General features: G+C 42.5%; 1 protein-coding gene across 13 annotated transcripts in view; it reads right to left on the bottom strand.

The window, feature by feature from the left end:
• numb (NUMB endocytic adaptor protein) overlaps nt 1-14,144 on the bottom strand; it is a 44,783-nt gene that overhangs the window by 10,026 nt on the left and 20,613 nt on the right. For all 13 annotated transcript variants that reach the window (XM_063909092.1, XM_063909098.1, XM_063909102.1 and 10 more), the window contains exons 2-3: nt 10,057-10,193; nt 5,109-5,183 (exon numbers count right to left, since the gene is read on the bottom strand). In XM_063909092.1, the coding sequence (XP_063765162.1) occupies nt 5,109-5,183; nt 10,057-10,182 (201 nt within the window). In that variant the 5' untranslated portion in view covers nt 10,183-10,193. The remainder of the gene's footprint in view (nt 1-5,108; nt 5,184-10,056; nt 10,194-14,144) is intronic.

The raw sequence follows: 14,144 nt of genomic DNA, 5'->3' as shown, positions 1-14,144 counted from the left end.
CTGGCCACATTTAGGCTGTTGCATGATTCAAAAGCAGAGAATATAACCGCATTATCTACAGATAAATTCCACACATGATTGGGCGAGATCTCATATTAATAAATCCATGTTTTTGTCATCGTTAGCGCCAAACCTGCAGTCTACCGTTTGAGAATTCTAGTTGTATTTTTTCTTTTCCATTCCCACCTTACGTGTTTACTCAGGAAATATCTGTAGTCGGGGTGGAGATGTTTCTCAGGCAGCTTTTCATACCGTGACTCACTGAACGTCTTGATGTAAGGCTCTGGTTAATATACACCCTGTCAGACGGACTTATACACTTTGTCGGGGATGCATCTGAGGCTACTGGGTGAAATTCCATCAGCGTGTCGGCATCTCCCGGTGCAGAAACACCACGAGCCCCCGAGTAACGGAAACACATTCCCACTTCTACAACTCAGACGTGCTCTTCCAACCCTGGGCTATCGGCCAGCAGCAACAGGAAGTGATGTCATGAAGATAACATATAAAAAAGGGCGGCCTAGAGGTTGATGGTGCCGTAGAGCAGCCTCCTCTGTCAATCTTCCCCTCTGAGTCACAGTGAGAAAACTCTGATTACCGTCCCAAAGGCTGCTAGGAAAACACACACACACACACACACACACACACACACACACACACACACACACACACACACACACACACACACACACACACACACACACACACACACACACACACACACACACACACACACACACACACACACACACACACACACACACACACACACACACACACACACACACACACACACACACACACACACACACACACACACACACACACACACACACACACACACACACACACACAGCAAAGGGACAGCCTGTGCTGATGCAGCCAGACTGGGTGGTGGCTGCAGATATTCAGGAAATAGCCCCTATTGGATATTAGGGAGTGGGCCGGATTGCTGGCTAATTGACCCTTCCTTAAGTCCTGCCTCTTGCCTACAGAGTACATCTCTGATCTCCTGCTACATTATGAACCACCTAGAACTCTCAGGTCTTCTGGAACGGGTCAGCTTTCTGTCCCCAGACTTAGAACTAAACAAGGAGAAGCAGCGTTCAGTTATTATGCTCAAATATCTGGAACAAACTCCCAGAACCCTGCAGGGCCGCTGCCACTCTTACTACTTTTAAATCCAGGCTGAAAACATTTCTTTTGGCCGCTGCTTTTAATTGAACGGTCCTGATCTAACATTGCACTGTGACTTTTATTCTGCACTGTGACTTTTATTCTGCACTGTGACTTTTATTCATGTATTTTATACCTGTTGTGTTTACCTCATTATCTTTGCTCTTTAATGACTGTTTTTAAATGCCTTGGTATAATGTGTTTATACTGCACTATTTTTTAACGCTCTTAATGTCTTTCATGTTTGTAAAGCACTTTGAATTACCTTGTGTTGAAAGGTGCTATATAAATAAACTTGCCTTGCCTTGCCTACGGAGTGGCCAATCATAGCGCAGCATTGGTATTAGCTCTTTACTGTCTGATGATTCCATTTACGCTTCAAAAATCATAGTCTTGCCGAACAAAACGTATAAAACCATAAACGTTTATGTACCACAGAGCTTATTTATGGGAAAACTCCATTGGCTGTGGAACCAGTTAACCTTGCTAACATCCCGTGTGATCCAAAAAACACGTTGTTGTTCATTAATCTGGCCCTTTAATCCAAAGCAACCTACAGTTAGTGCAATAAACCGGGAGGATTTCAATTCAGAAAGTGCATTAGCTTAAACCTAGACAAACCTTGTAGAGTGCCACGTACAGAAATGGCATTACATTGATTTAATGGCATGGGGGCAGCCGAAGTAAATAGGTTTACATAGCACACTCTTTATAAATATTCCCAGTAGATCCAACACTCTAAGAAGCTCCTCAGAAATACACCCACGAATTGAGCGGTTGATCTGTCGTCGAGCAGATCAAAAGACAGGCAGAGATTCCTCCCATGTCAGTTGGATAACCGGCATTAAACCGTCACCTCAAACAGCATCAGAACTGCCCCGCTATTTAAATTCTTCTGCAGAGAACCCCCCACCCCCGAGTCAGACTTCATTTTGTCAGTCACATCATCTTTTAGAGCTGCGTCATTGCAGACACAGCAACACGATGCAACACCAGAATACACACTCAACAGTCCTGCTCTCGCCTGAGAATCTGAACAGAACTAATTGAAAATGAAGGTCAGCTCGACTCGTCGCTGCTCTACTGGTGCTGAATGTTAATACTCCTCATTATGAAGGTTTAAAACTGGGAACAATTATTGTAAGGCTTTTCCAGCAGAGTTTGAAATGCTTCCTGTGCGACAGCATCTCATTGAGTCTATTCAGCAAGGGAAAACAATGAAGGCTGCACAACACCTTTCATCAGAGTTAATGGGCTCCATGTTGCAGTGATTGTTTTCCGGCATGTTCCTGTCAGGTGAGCCTCACAGGTGCACAGGTGAGCCACCGTTTCCAGACCAGGACTCACCGGGACAAAAGCCACGGCACAGGAATGTAACGGCGGGTTTTATCACATAAGCAAAATGAATTTGTGTGAGAAGTTACATCATATAACCATTTCAAAAACTTAATACAAGCTTTGAAACCGCATAAATACTGAGAGGAAGACGACCTTGAAAAGCTGCCAGCCTGACTCGCATTTTCAATGTGGCAGAAGTAGATTTCCCACCCTCCTTATGACCGGGATCAATGAAGCCATGTCTGTGGTTACTTATAACTGAGGCGAGGAGGTGAGGGAGCATCTGAGGAAAGGTCACGAGGAGATGTCAGGGTTGGCTCCATTTTGTCCGCCCTGTTAAAATGACTGTAACTCAATAAGACCTCACAGCCTCGGGCTCTGTGTACACCATGTGACCTCATCAAGTGCGTATGTGCGGCTGTGAGTGTGTTTTCATTAGCCAGTGTGAATTGACTCTAGGTGGAGTGTGTGTTGGTGTGTGTTATGTCTCTGGGTTCACTTCTTCCCCTGTGTGCTTCTGAGCCCAATCTGAGTGTGTGAGGCTGTGAAATTGAGTGTGTAAGTGTGTGAGTAAATAGCAGGAAAACATACTGCTAAATATACAACGTGTTGAAGGGCCAGCCTCTTCACACAAGTAATGCTTGCACCAGTGCTTTGTGTCTGTGGTGTTTTAAATGCCTTACACTGAAATGTGTAAAGAAATATGGCTGCACATTTATTGAAATGTAATATGGACTAGTGCAATATCCAGAAGGCAGTATGCACAGTATTTAGAAGGCAAAATATCTTAATTCAAGTCTAGTGGAGCTGCAGAATAGTACCAGCAGTCACCAGTATTCAACTAACTCATGGGAATGGTTGACTCATTTCCAGTTTAATAAACAAATCACCCAAAAAACATCTGAAAACAGATGTATCTTTCACATCATTTTAATCAGCAATAATAAAATTGCTAAAAGATGAAACAGAAGCTACTTTTTCATCTGTTTTCTTATCATTTATATCCTTCAGTTAATTTAGGATCTGGGTGATCTCATTTTTAACTTTATAGTTTATAAAGCATTATGGTAATCGAGCTTGGGGACTCTGTGTGTGTGTGTGTGTGTGTGTTCTCATATGCATTATATTACTTTTATGAAACTCTTACTGGTGTGACGACCCCTCCACCTGTGTCGTGGTGTGACACTCACATGGAAATATAAGTGTGTTTCCGTCCATCAAACTGAATAAAATACTGAATAATTCTCAGAGTTTTTACAGTGTATTCAAAATAACAAACGGCTCTCAGTGACTCAGGTAGACTTTAAGAGGTTGAATATGCAAAACAATAAAGGACCTTTATGCTATTTTATGATGCAAGAAGAAAAGGTTTGGATTATAAAATAAACATGATCAATTAGCTCGAGTCAGGTTTGCACATTTGCACGTTTCTTACGTATATCTTTTGTTCATTTCCTCTAACAGTTTTACTCCCTGCACACTTACAGACAACAGCAAATTCCTCTGTTAGTGTACTTGGAAATTATGATTCATTTAAATAGAAACTGAAAGCTTATCTCCGACACTTTGAACAGGAGTTTCCTAACCTTCCCTGGCACCAGATGAAATCCTAAAAATGACGTGTTGCTGCTCCTTCTGACTGCAGCCTCATTTACCCACCGGAGTTTATGACCTGGGTGGGGCCTTGGCAAACAACTGACTACATGGAAAAGCGATTGCTCCACGCTCTCCCCTCCCTGCTCCCAAAACAGGAATTTGTTCCTTTTGCGCAACTCCGCCGGAATCTCCTGCAGCAGGAGGTACATGCCGGCCTATCTCCTCTGCCAGAGATAGAGAGGGAGCAGAGAGGGAGGCTCTGGGAACAAACCCCCAACACCATGGAGGTTGCATGAGGGTCACGATGGGTGGAGACCCTCACTGACAATCAGTGTAACAGAGTTAAACATGTATGTGCATTATTAGTTTGTTTGTGAATGTTTCTTTTGTATGAAGACGCAAACTCTATCTCTTATTTGAAGTTAGGTTGGGAACACTTTTAGGTGGCGCGTCGTTAACTTCCTGTTTGTTATTTCCTTCCCTCACAGCGGATTCAGCATTCATTAAGCCATAACACATTTTATTACTAATGTGTTTCTCTTTTCCTCTTCATTATTGCTTGCCTTTTTCACCTGCTATTCTACGTTTGCTGTAGCGCTGTAAATGTCTCCGCTGTGGGATTAATAATTCTGATGTGAAGTAATGTTTGATGTGCAATATCACATTAAAAAAGGACATTGTGTTGCTCTCATTGCCCTCAAGGGAAATTAAATGCCACAGGATATATCAGACGCTTCTCCGTCCCTTATTCCGCACCCGCCACGTCATTTTTCTGCAGCGAGACTCACTACGATCGTGACCCGTTACACACAGAGTCAACTAAAGCACGAGTACACAGCGACAGATGAAGGAGAGCTGACTTGAAGCAGAGGAAATGTTAGAAGGAGTCAGTAGGATGTAGTGTGAAGGAGTCTAATGGAGGAGAACATTAAAAAAAAGGAGGCACATCTGGAGGCCTCGTTCCTGGAAGTACGGAGGGGTTTTCTAGAGAAACGTACCGTCTTCAGCCGCTTCACTGCATCCTCGCAGATGTGCATGCCTCGGGATTCCTCCACCTCCACATGCCCCAGGTACTGCAGAGGGAGAGAGAGAGAGAGAGAGAGAGAGGGAGAGAGGAGGGAGGGAGAGGGAGAGAGGGAGAGAGAGAGTGAGTAAAGCAACAGTGGATATCTCTACCGGAGAGCTAAGGTGAAATACACTCAGCGTATTTAAATGAGTCAAGACAGTCTGGTGATTTATACACCTAATTAATTACCACGTTAAGGTCAATCGCAGTTCAATTACTCCCTAGTTTATCTCTAATTTAGTCCTCAGAGATAATGCTAAACACTTTCCTGATTGATAAATAAATGAGCAAGGGGGGAAATCAAACAGCAAGTGTGTGACTGTATGATGTATTAGAAACACGTAACAATACCCACCCTCACAGACACCATTCGAACTCATGAACCTGACCTCGTGGATAATATTTCTTATTTAGCTCATCAAACACAACTAGAATAACATCAAGTCAGGTATGCCGTCAGGGAATCTAACAAGGACATGAAGGCGGACAAATATAGGGACAGAAGAGGAGACATGACTGTTATGAATATACAAATATGAGACAAAGAGGAAAATGATGACGTTTACTATATTTTTTGAATTCTCCTTCCATCTTTCTTTACCTCAAAACTGTTTCTGTTGAAGCCCTTCTATCGGAACATTGTCTTTGTATTCCTGAGAATGTTTTTCTGCATGTGAATGAGCGGAAAAGGACTCCTCCTGCAGCTCTACCCTCCCTGCATCGACCTCGACCTGCAGCAGCCTCACCCCCTGCTGTGTGTCACTGCACAGTCACTGCCCTGACCCCCCCACAAGCCATTGTGAGTGCAGGGCCAGAGAGGAAGTCCTTACCCTTTCCTTAAAGATACACATGAGTGAGGCTGACCCCCCCCCCCCCACCCACACCCTCCTCCGGCCCTGCTATTCTGAGAGTGTGACGCCATGGCTGTGAGTCACACTGTCGGCATATTAAGATACACATAAATGTGCATCAATCACGTGTACTGATGGATTAGTGTTACTAATAAGGGGATCAGTGAGTGAACGCAGGCGAGGCTTGAGGAGTCACAACAGATGCTTTAGTGTAGCATCCTGTTAGCAATTATCCTTCAGCAACAATCCAGAGGCTACAGAATCCACATTAACCAGAAAAAACTAAACTATGAAAGACTAGCTTTTCATTAGCGACACCACCGTGTTCCAATATTTCATCTTAAAGTTTATTACGGACATTTTCTTTTAATCCTTTAACCTTCATTATTATTATACACGTTTCTTCTAATGGGTTTATTTAAAGGTTTTTATATTTTATTTCATTTATTCATTTTGTCCTTTTATAAGGGAGAGGGATCACAATTAATTAATGGCATTTTATTTGTATTATCATACCGTTTACCTCCTTGTTAACCTGTTATATCATGTTGCAGCATGGGTGCAAAAAGGTCTTACCGTCCAACCTGAAGTGAATTTCTACTTCTACGTTGTTAGAGCACTTTGAGATGCACCTGCTGTATGAAAAGTGCAATGAAAGGAAGTTATTATGATTACTAAAAACAAGTCTTGTCGTACACGTGTTGGGTAATTTGTTCCTGAAATCCAGTTTTGTTGGTGGGCCCACTCCAGGATTAGCAGTAATCCCACAGTGGGCTTGGATTAGATTCAGTTTATTTATCATGATATTTGTAATATTGTGTTGTCACTGCCTCGGCTCTGCTTGTTTGATGTGGAGAAATACAACATGTGATATTGCATTTACATTTCTCTGCGCCGGGGGGGATTATTTTTGCAGCTGATGAGAGAGAATACGTGATGGGATGACTTAAATTCAAATTTACATAGAAAACATTTGAAGCAGCCGATAATAAAGACGACCGACAGACAGCAGGGATGGGAGGATAAAGCATGTCGTGTCACTTCTATCCTGTGTAAACATGTCAATTAGCTGATAATAAAGAGGACTGGAGACAAGAAAGGGACATAAAATGTAATTACGGTTCATTTTTCTGTACAACATTATGTTAATAATCATCAAATTAGGGCTTAAACTATCAAAACAGCACCAAAACATACTGTACTGTAGGTTTTTACAGTGTTTTCTATTTAAATGAGGCTGTTTTTGCACTTCTCTACTACGATAATGAGCTTTTTCAAGTCGTGATGATATTTGCAACTATTAGAAATCACCACAACCAACTTTCATTGCGCGTTTTTATTGTTATCTGCTATACAATCATACAGTATATCCTCTCCCTACCCCTGAGGTGGATTTTCCAGCTGTAGTGGACGGCAGAGGAAAAACCACGTGGTGTTAAATTCACATTTTGTAAACAGCAGCTGATGATACGGAGGACAGAGGTAAAGACAGGGGAGTAGCAGTGAAAATATTAAGGTTTTGTGTTAAAGAACTACAAAACATTTAGGGAAACATGCTCTTTGGCTTTGTTGGTGAAAAGGAAGAGAATATAAGAAGATTGATACTGGTTTTATGTCTTTAGAGTCAATTTAGCTACTGAGCTAGCTTCATTTAGCATACAGACTGGAGACGGCTCGTCTTGCTCCGTCAAAAAGTCACCACACACCTACAAGCACCTTCAGCTCAGGAGCTCTGAAGGCGGTTTTGACACACACCAATTAACCACAGTTGGCTTTGTGTTTGTCTCTAGATTTAATCCAGATGGATTCCAGGAATTAATTCAGCGTATTGGCCATAAATCAGTCTCAGTGAATCTGTCACATTCAATACAAAGTCTGTGCATGTGAGACAGGAAGCTCATGCACACATTTGTTTCCATATGAATACATCTACAATTTAAATGAACCGAGGGCATGTGCATGCATTACCTTCTGTTTTAGTTGGTAAGCAACACACATACGCACTTTAAAGTGATCTCACAACCATCTCCAGCAGTCTCACAGGACAAACACTTCCAAACAAAAAAAAGCAAATCTACATTTTTATGCCTTTTACAATCACCTGGTGTGTTTGCCTGTCACTGCAAATTCAGCAGGAAAGCAACCGACACAAAGCAGATGAAGAACTTTAGCGGGGGAAGCCCTAAGCCATAACATTAAAGGCTGATTTAACCCCATGTTACTCCACCACCTCTCACACCACCTTCTCCTCTCCCTACTGGTTGCTGTTTGGTGCTAATTCCACTGCAACTATTCCAACCCACACAACCAGGCTCCTCCTGAGGCTCCTAGAGCGGGAGACAGGGAGGGGGAGGAGGGGGCAGCATGGTAGGTTGCACCGGCACGATTAAAGCCGGTGCAGAGGAAAGAAAAATGCTGGTGGAGAAGGAAAGCATGACGATGAGAAATAAGAAACTTTTCCCCTTAACCTCAATGTGACACTCACTGACTGCTTCCTCTACAGCCTGCAGAAGATTTCAGGAACAGCCTGCAGTGATGGTTGATTACCGGAGTTTTGGTAAGGTTTGTTTACTGACTGTTAGGACTGCTAGGGGGAGCATTTAAAAAAGGATCAAACCTGCAGTCATTTTTAATTCAACTTTGCTACGTCAACAACACCATTAGTCTCCTTAAACGCACAAGTAGTCTCCCTGTATCAAAACAATAACACAGGACAGATTGGTGGTGTTGTGAAGCATCGTGGGAGTTGTAGTCTTTATCTCCAGGATTAATTCAGAGTTCATAGTTCACGAGGTTTTTAGCATCTTAGGTCTAGTTTTATGTTCAAATCGGTCTTTCTTCTGCACGTTGTTCAGCTGCCGCTAGCTCAGTTTGTTCCTCTGATAACTAAAGATCCAGACGTCCCATCACCTTCCTCAGAGGTCAAATGCACCATGATGTAAACAGTGTATGGGGAAAATGCGTCTTCAAACTGGATAAAAGTTCATTTATAGCAGCTTCTGGGAGCTGACGCATGCTCAAAGGGGATACGTAAAATTACACATTTCTCGGGGATCGAAAACATTTGGAAACATTTGAAGTAACACAAGAACACAACCCAACAAAACACCTAAAATAGGTCTAGTGGTTTTTGATATTTATGCGTTACTTATACCGTTAAAAAAGACAAAGATCAAAGCCAACGTGCTGCTCTCTCTTGTTCCTTATTAACAGAAACGTAAAGGTCTTAAACCTTTTGTCCTCTACCTCTCTTTACTCTCTCTCCACTATCTTTTTAATGCTAGCTTGGCTCACGGGAAACCAAATAAAGCAAACAAACAGGTGACGTAAAATCCACAACTGTTATTTAATGTACAATCTACATCCATTAGCGAGCCACAAAGTTCACCTCTTCCGAGGAGAAACCTTTTCTTGACTCTGAGGCTTTTTAATTCCTCTTTTAATGTGAGAGAGGTGAGCCTTGGGAATCATGTGATGAGAGGAAGCGTACCGTTGCACTTCTGTTTGCAAAAGTGGAAGGATGTGTTGCCAAAACACGGCGAACTCTCCACTCCATCAGCTGCAGCACAGCGGCTCCAGTCGGTCCATTTTCTCAACACTGAAGATGTATTTTCTGTATGTGGAAGATACCGCATCGCCTCCTGAGCCGCCGCTCCTCCTGCAGTGCCCCTGAATTTCTTATCTCTCAGCAATAATTAAACACTTTCTTTAATTTTGTATCTTTCACATGATGATTCAGGCGTTTCCTGTTCTTCCTGGGAGGCCAGAAATCAATTGTGCACACACACTGCCCACAGGTTTGGGAGATAATGTTGCAGCCTAGATAAAAGCTGTGCTCACACTCTCTCAACACTCATGATTAATCACAGCCTGCGTCCTTGGAGAGCCCGGCAGCATACAACTTTCTCAGAGGTTGGTGTGTGTGTGTGTGTGTGTGTGTGTGTGTGTGTGTGTGTGTGTGTGTGTGTGTGTGTGTGTGTGTGTGTGTGTGTGTGTGTGTGTATGCAGGTATGTGTGAAGGAGAGTCACCTTGACTGCAAAGCTACATTTGCCGCTGCGAACCGCCTCCTCGTCTGTCTGCCACTGGTGCGGCCGACTCGACTCTGGCACGTAGACGTCTTTCTTCCGGCGGAAACTCTGCCGTAGCTTATTCATCGCTGAGCTCCCTGTGAGGGACGAGAAACAGTGTTATTAATCCCAGAGCTGTCAGGAGCAACAAAATAAAAGACACATCACGGGTTAGAAGCACAAACACAAAGAAGCCAACGGTTGAACATCTATTAAGTAATAATACGAGTGTGTAAGACTGGGAAATGTGGCAATTCACATGCAGAACGATTCAACTTCCTGTGTCTGATAACAGATAAGGAGCTGGCAGCATCACGTACCAGATTACTACTTCCATGCTTCCTGCCTGTAAATAGGAACGCTTTAAACACCGACATCAGTGCAGGACAATGAGCCGTTGTCTCCCTGACTGACAGGGAGGAACAAAAGAGTTTTAGTCTTTGTAGCGTTAGGAGTCAACGAGGACGGAATAAAAGGGAACACAGAGGAATATGCTGCACATTCTGAGAGAACGTTTTACCTGCTGATTATACCAGATGAATGGTAGCATTATAATGCGAACTATTTCCTTTGACTACACTTCCTGTTCCAGTTTTCCATTCACTTACTTTAAGGTCACAGGGTTTATAAGCAACATTACGAGTGAGTTAACTTTCAGCTTAACCTCAAAACAAAGTGTACGCTAATGTGGGACTTCTAAGAGTGTCAAATTCTTACATACACAATATACTCACAACTTATGGCTGGAAGTCTTCAACTGAAACCATAAATCATATTTATTTAGAAAAATGCTTTCTTAATCCCACAAAAATGTAAAGGTTCTTGAAGTTAAGTAAATGAGCGATTCCTTAAAGTATAATAAGGTAATGTAACGTAATGTCAAAGTCAAAGGTTTGGGTCAAAGACTCACTTTAGTGCAGGTTCAAGCACAGAAATGCTCAGAAAATCTGACCACAGCACAATTAATTAGGCTAAAAACTGTACTTTAAACAGTGCATGTGTGTCTTCTTGGCTTTGGGAGGAGATTAGGAGGCACAAAAAGCAGAGAGCCAATTAAAAGTTGCTGATCCAAACTCAAAGTGAGAGGTGCATCCATCATAGAGAAAAAGAAGACCTGGCTCCCAAAGCAACTCATAACCGGGGAGCAGGAACCATCCAGGCATGCAATCTGACTTTCAACACGTGAGCACAGAGCACCTGCACTGACAAGTTGCAGCCACTAACTTCTGAGCTGATGAGGATCGGGCGGGATTAAAGCTCTGTAATCCAGGAGAACGGACTGTCCACACACAGGAACAAGCAGCAACAGGGCAGCGTTTACTAACAACACACATATCCACCTGCTTAACCACACACACACACACACACACACACACACACACACACAGGAGTGCCATAATGCAACCTGTCCTGTGTGAGATCAGGCTCTGTTATCTGTCTGTGCCAGGCTGCAGCTCTGAAGGCAGCAAACAATGAAGATTTCAGCGCTGACCAGCCTGCCGAAACTCACACAAACATATCAAACTTCCACCTGTCACTGGACGGACGAGGAGTGGACCCTGGACTCAGGGGGATGGTTTAAGAGCCTGAATCTGCTGTGTGCAGTGCCTTGTTTCTGCACTACAAACAGCCTGAGTGAGCCGACAAAAGACACAAACCAAAGTTAACCTAGTTGCTGACATACATGAACTAAGTATGACCTTTAAATCATGACCAAATGAGTAGAATTGTACAGATTTTGACAGTAGCTGCTGAACTCTTTCTCCCTTTTTGCCACATGTTCTGCAATGGGAACTCTGGTGTTTGGGTTACTGAGGACATATTCTCTTCATTTTCAGGTGAATATCAGTAGGCTATGTAGTGTCTCTTTATTTTGCCTGTGCTGCAGCTCCTCTTTTCACCCTGTCTGAAACTAGAGCCCAGTCTGCTCTGATTGGTTAGCTGGCCGTCTCTGTAGTGATTGATCAACGGCTTAGAGATGTCCCGCCCCTTAGCCTATCACAGTACAATGTGTTTGAGGGCTAGCCAATAGAAGCACGAGTGTTATATGTAGTGATGTCACTATGTTCCAGAAGTAAACAAAAGGAGTCCAATGGAGGCATTTCAGGCAGAGGGGGAAAATACTAAAAAGCAAGGAAGAATAAAACAAGGCTTTAATGTTATAATGACTTCTTTCCGCGTCTTGGCTTGTAGCAGAGTGCAGCCGGATACTGAGGTAAACATCATGAATAATTTAAACCTTTTAACGTTCCTGAAAACAATATTCTTCTTAAGGTTATTCATGGGTTAAAAGGCTGAATTGAAAATGCACCAAACATAACAAAACCTGCATTTTCGAAAGAGTGTAAATAAACGGAAACCAAGTCGGTATTTAACTATTTTTATAGTGTATGTGGGCTTCAAATATTCAGAATCAACATGAGTTTAAACATTTATATTTTTGACACTAGTAAAAATACAAACTCACAACTTAAGCTGCCTTAAGTAGGTTTAAAGCAGGTGTTTATTTGTGGGAAAGCCACTTTTTTGTAACGTGAAACCTCTGCAGGTGTCATAAAAAGGCAGTGTCATCCAGTCTGACTCCGGTGTGTGAACAAATGTGTGTGTGTGCATTCGAATGTGCACATACACAAGTTGTAGCCTGCAGTGGAGTTAAGTGTTTGAAAACAAGACGAGCAATATTGCTTCACTGCTCACACACTGCTTTATTTAGGTCACATCATGTTGGGCTCACTGCAGTGACAGGCTGCACGGTGAGGAGGAGGAAAACACTTCCTCTGCTCCGGCACCGAGGCTTTTTCTCTAACAATTTCAAGTGTTTATGTCCAATGTGTCATGCATACATGAAAACATACCTTTTAGTATGTAAACAGAGCCTTACATTACAAGGATAACTAAGTTATTTGTGATACTGCAAATGGATACAGCAGGGAAGTCGTATTATTCTGAAGCAGGGTTTTATTAAAACCATCCCGATTGGAAACAGCTGTGTTTGGATGCTGAGTTTCACAACCTGAAAACCACACTTTTTTTTGCTTGATTACTACCAGATGGAGATTAGCAATGGATCTATTTTGATCTATTAATCGGTTTACAAACATTTAATCAGTCAGTACAATGTCAGGGAAGGAGGAGCAACAAATCCTCATCTTTCAGAAGCTGAGACCAGTAGAAAAGAAGCTGCACTTAATGAATACGTTTGTTTAAAATAACACCTTGTATCCGAAGGAGAAATATTAAACATCTCTGCCGTTTTCCTCAGCTCTACGGAGGGATGTAGCGTATTTCAGCTCATTATTTTGGTCTTAATCAGCATGTTTCCAGTTCCCAAAATGTTCTGATAAACCAACTTACCCACTACTAAAAGTTTGCCAGAAAAGTGAACACCTACCTGGTGAACAAAGTGGAGTCTTGAGCGGTAAAATGACGACATTTTGAGAAGGTGGAGACCAAAACGTGTGAATATTAGATGGAAATTCACCAGGTTGCCACCAACATATGTAGACAAAATGCACCATTCACCATTACATTAAAAGAGACTTTTCTTCTATGAAACAGATGAAATCTGGGATGAAGTAGCCACTAGCTCGGCTTAAATGCAGAACAAAGGAGGACTCATTTTGAAAAAGTCTCTTTGAATGAATCCTGAGGAAAATAACATAAAACTATCAGCCTGGAAAATAGTTTGGGGGTTTGTTTCGTCCCGCTGGTCATCATTGCATTTAATGCCCTAATGTTTTTATGCCTCCGCTGACAGCGCTTTACTAAACTCACCTTCTAAATCACTTAACACGTCTGTGACTGCCAGCTTACAACCCACACACCTTCTCTCAGAGTTTAAGGAATGTGAGTGAAGGCACAGTCGTGTGCGTGGGAAACAGAGCGCTATGTTGCTGTGTTTGTGTATATTTATGTACAGTATATGAACGTTTGTGCTCTACCTAGCATATGCACCTGCAGCATGAGTGTACAGGAACCATCTCCAGGAATGAGAGGAAGACCCCGAGAAGAAGGTAATTCTAAGAGCTTCTTATTCCTACATCCTTTGT

The sequence above is a fragment of the Eleginops maclovinus genome, chromosome 19, assembly GCF_036324505.1.
Source record: "Eleginops maclovinus isolate JMC-PN-2008 ecotype Puerto Natales chromosome 19, JC_Emac_rtc_rv5, whole genome shotgun sequence".
Taxonomy (NCBI): domain Eukaryota; kingdom Metazoa; phylum Chordata; class Actinopteri; order Perciformes; family Eleginopidae; genus Eleginops; species Eleginops maclovinus.
The sequence above is the reverse complement of the archived record's forward strand: the minus strand, read 5'-3'. Positions and strand labels throughout refer to the sequence as shown.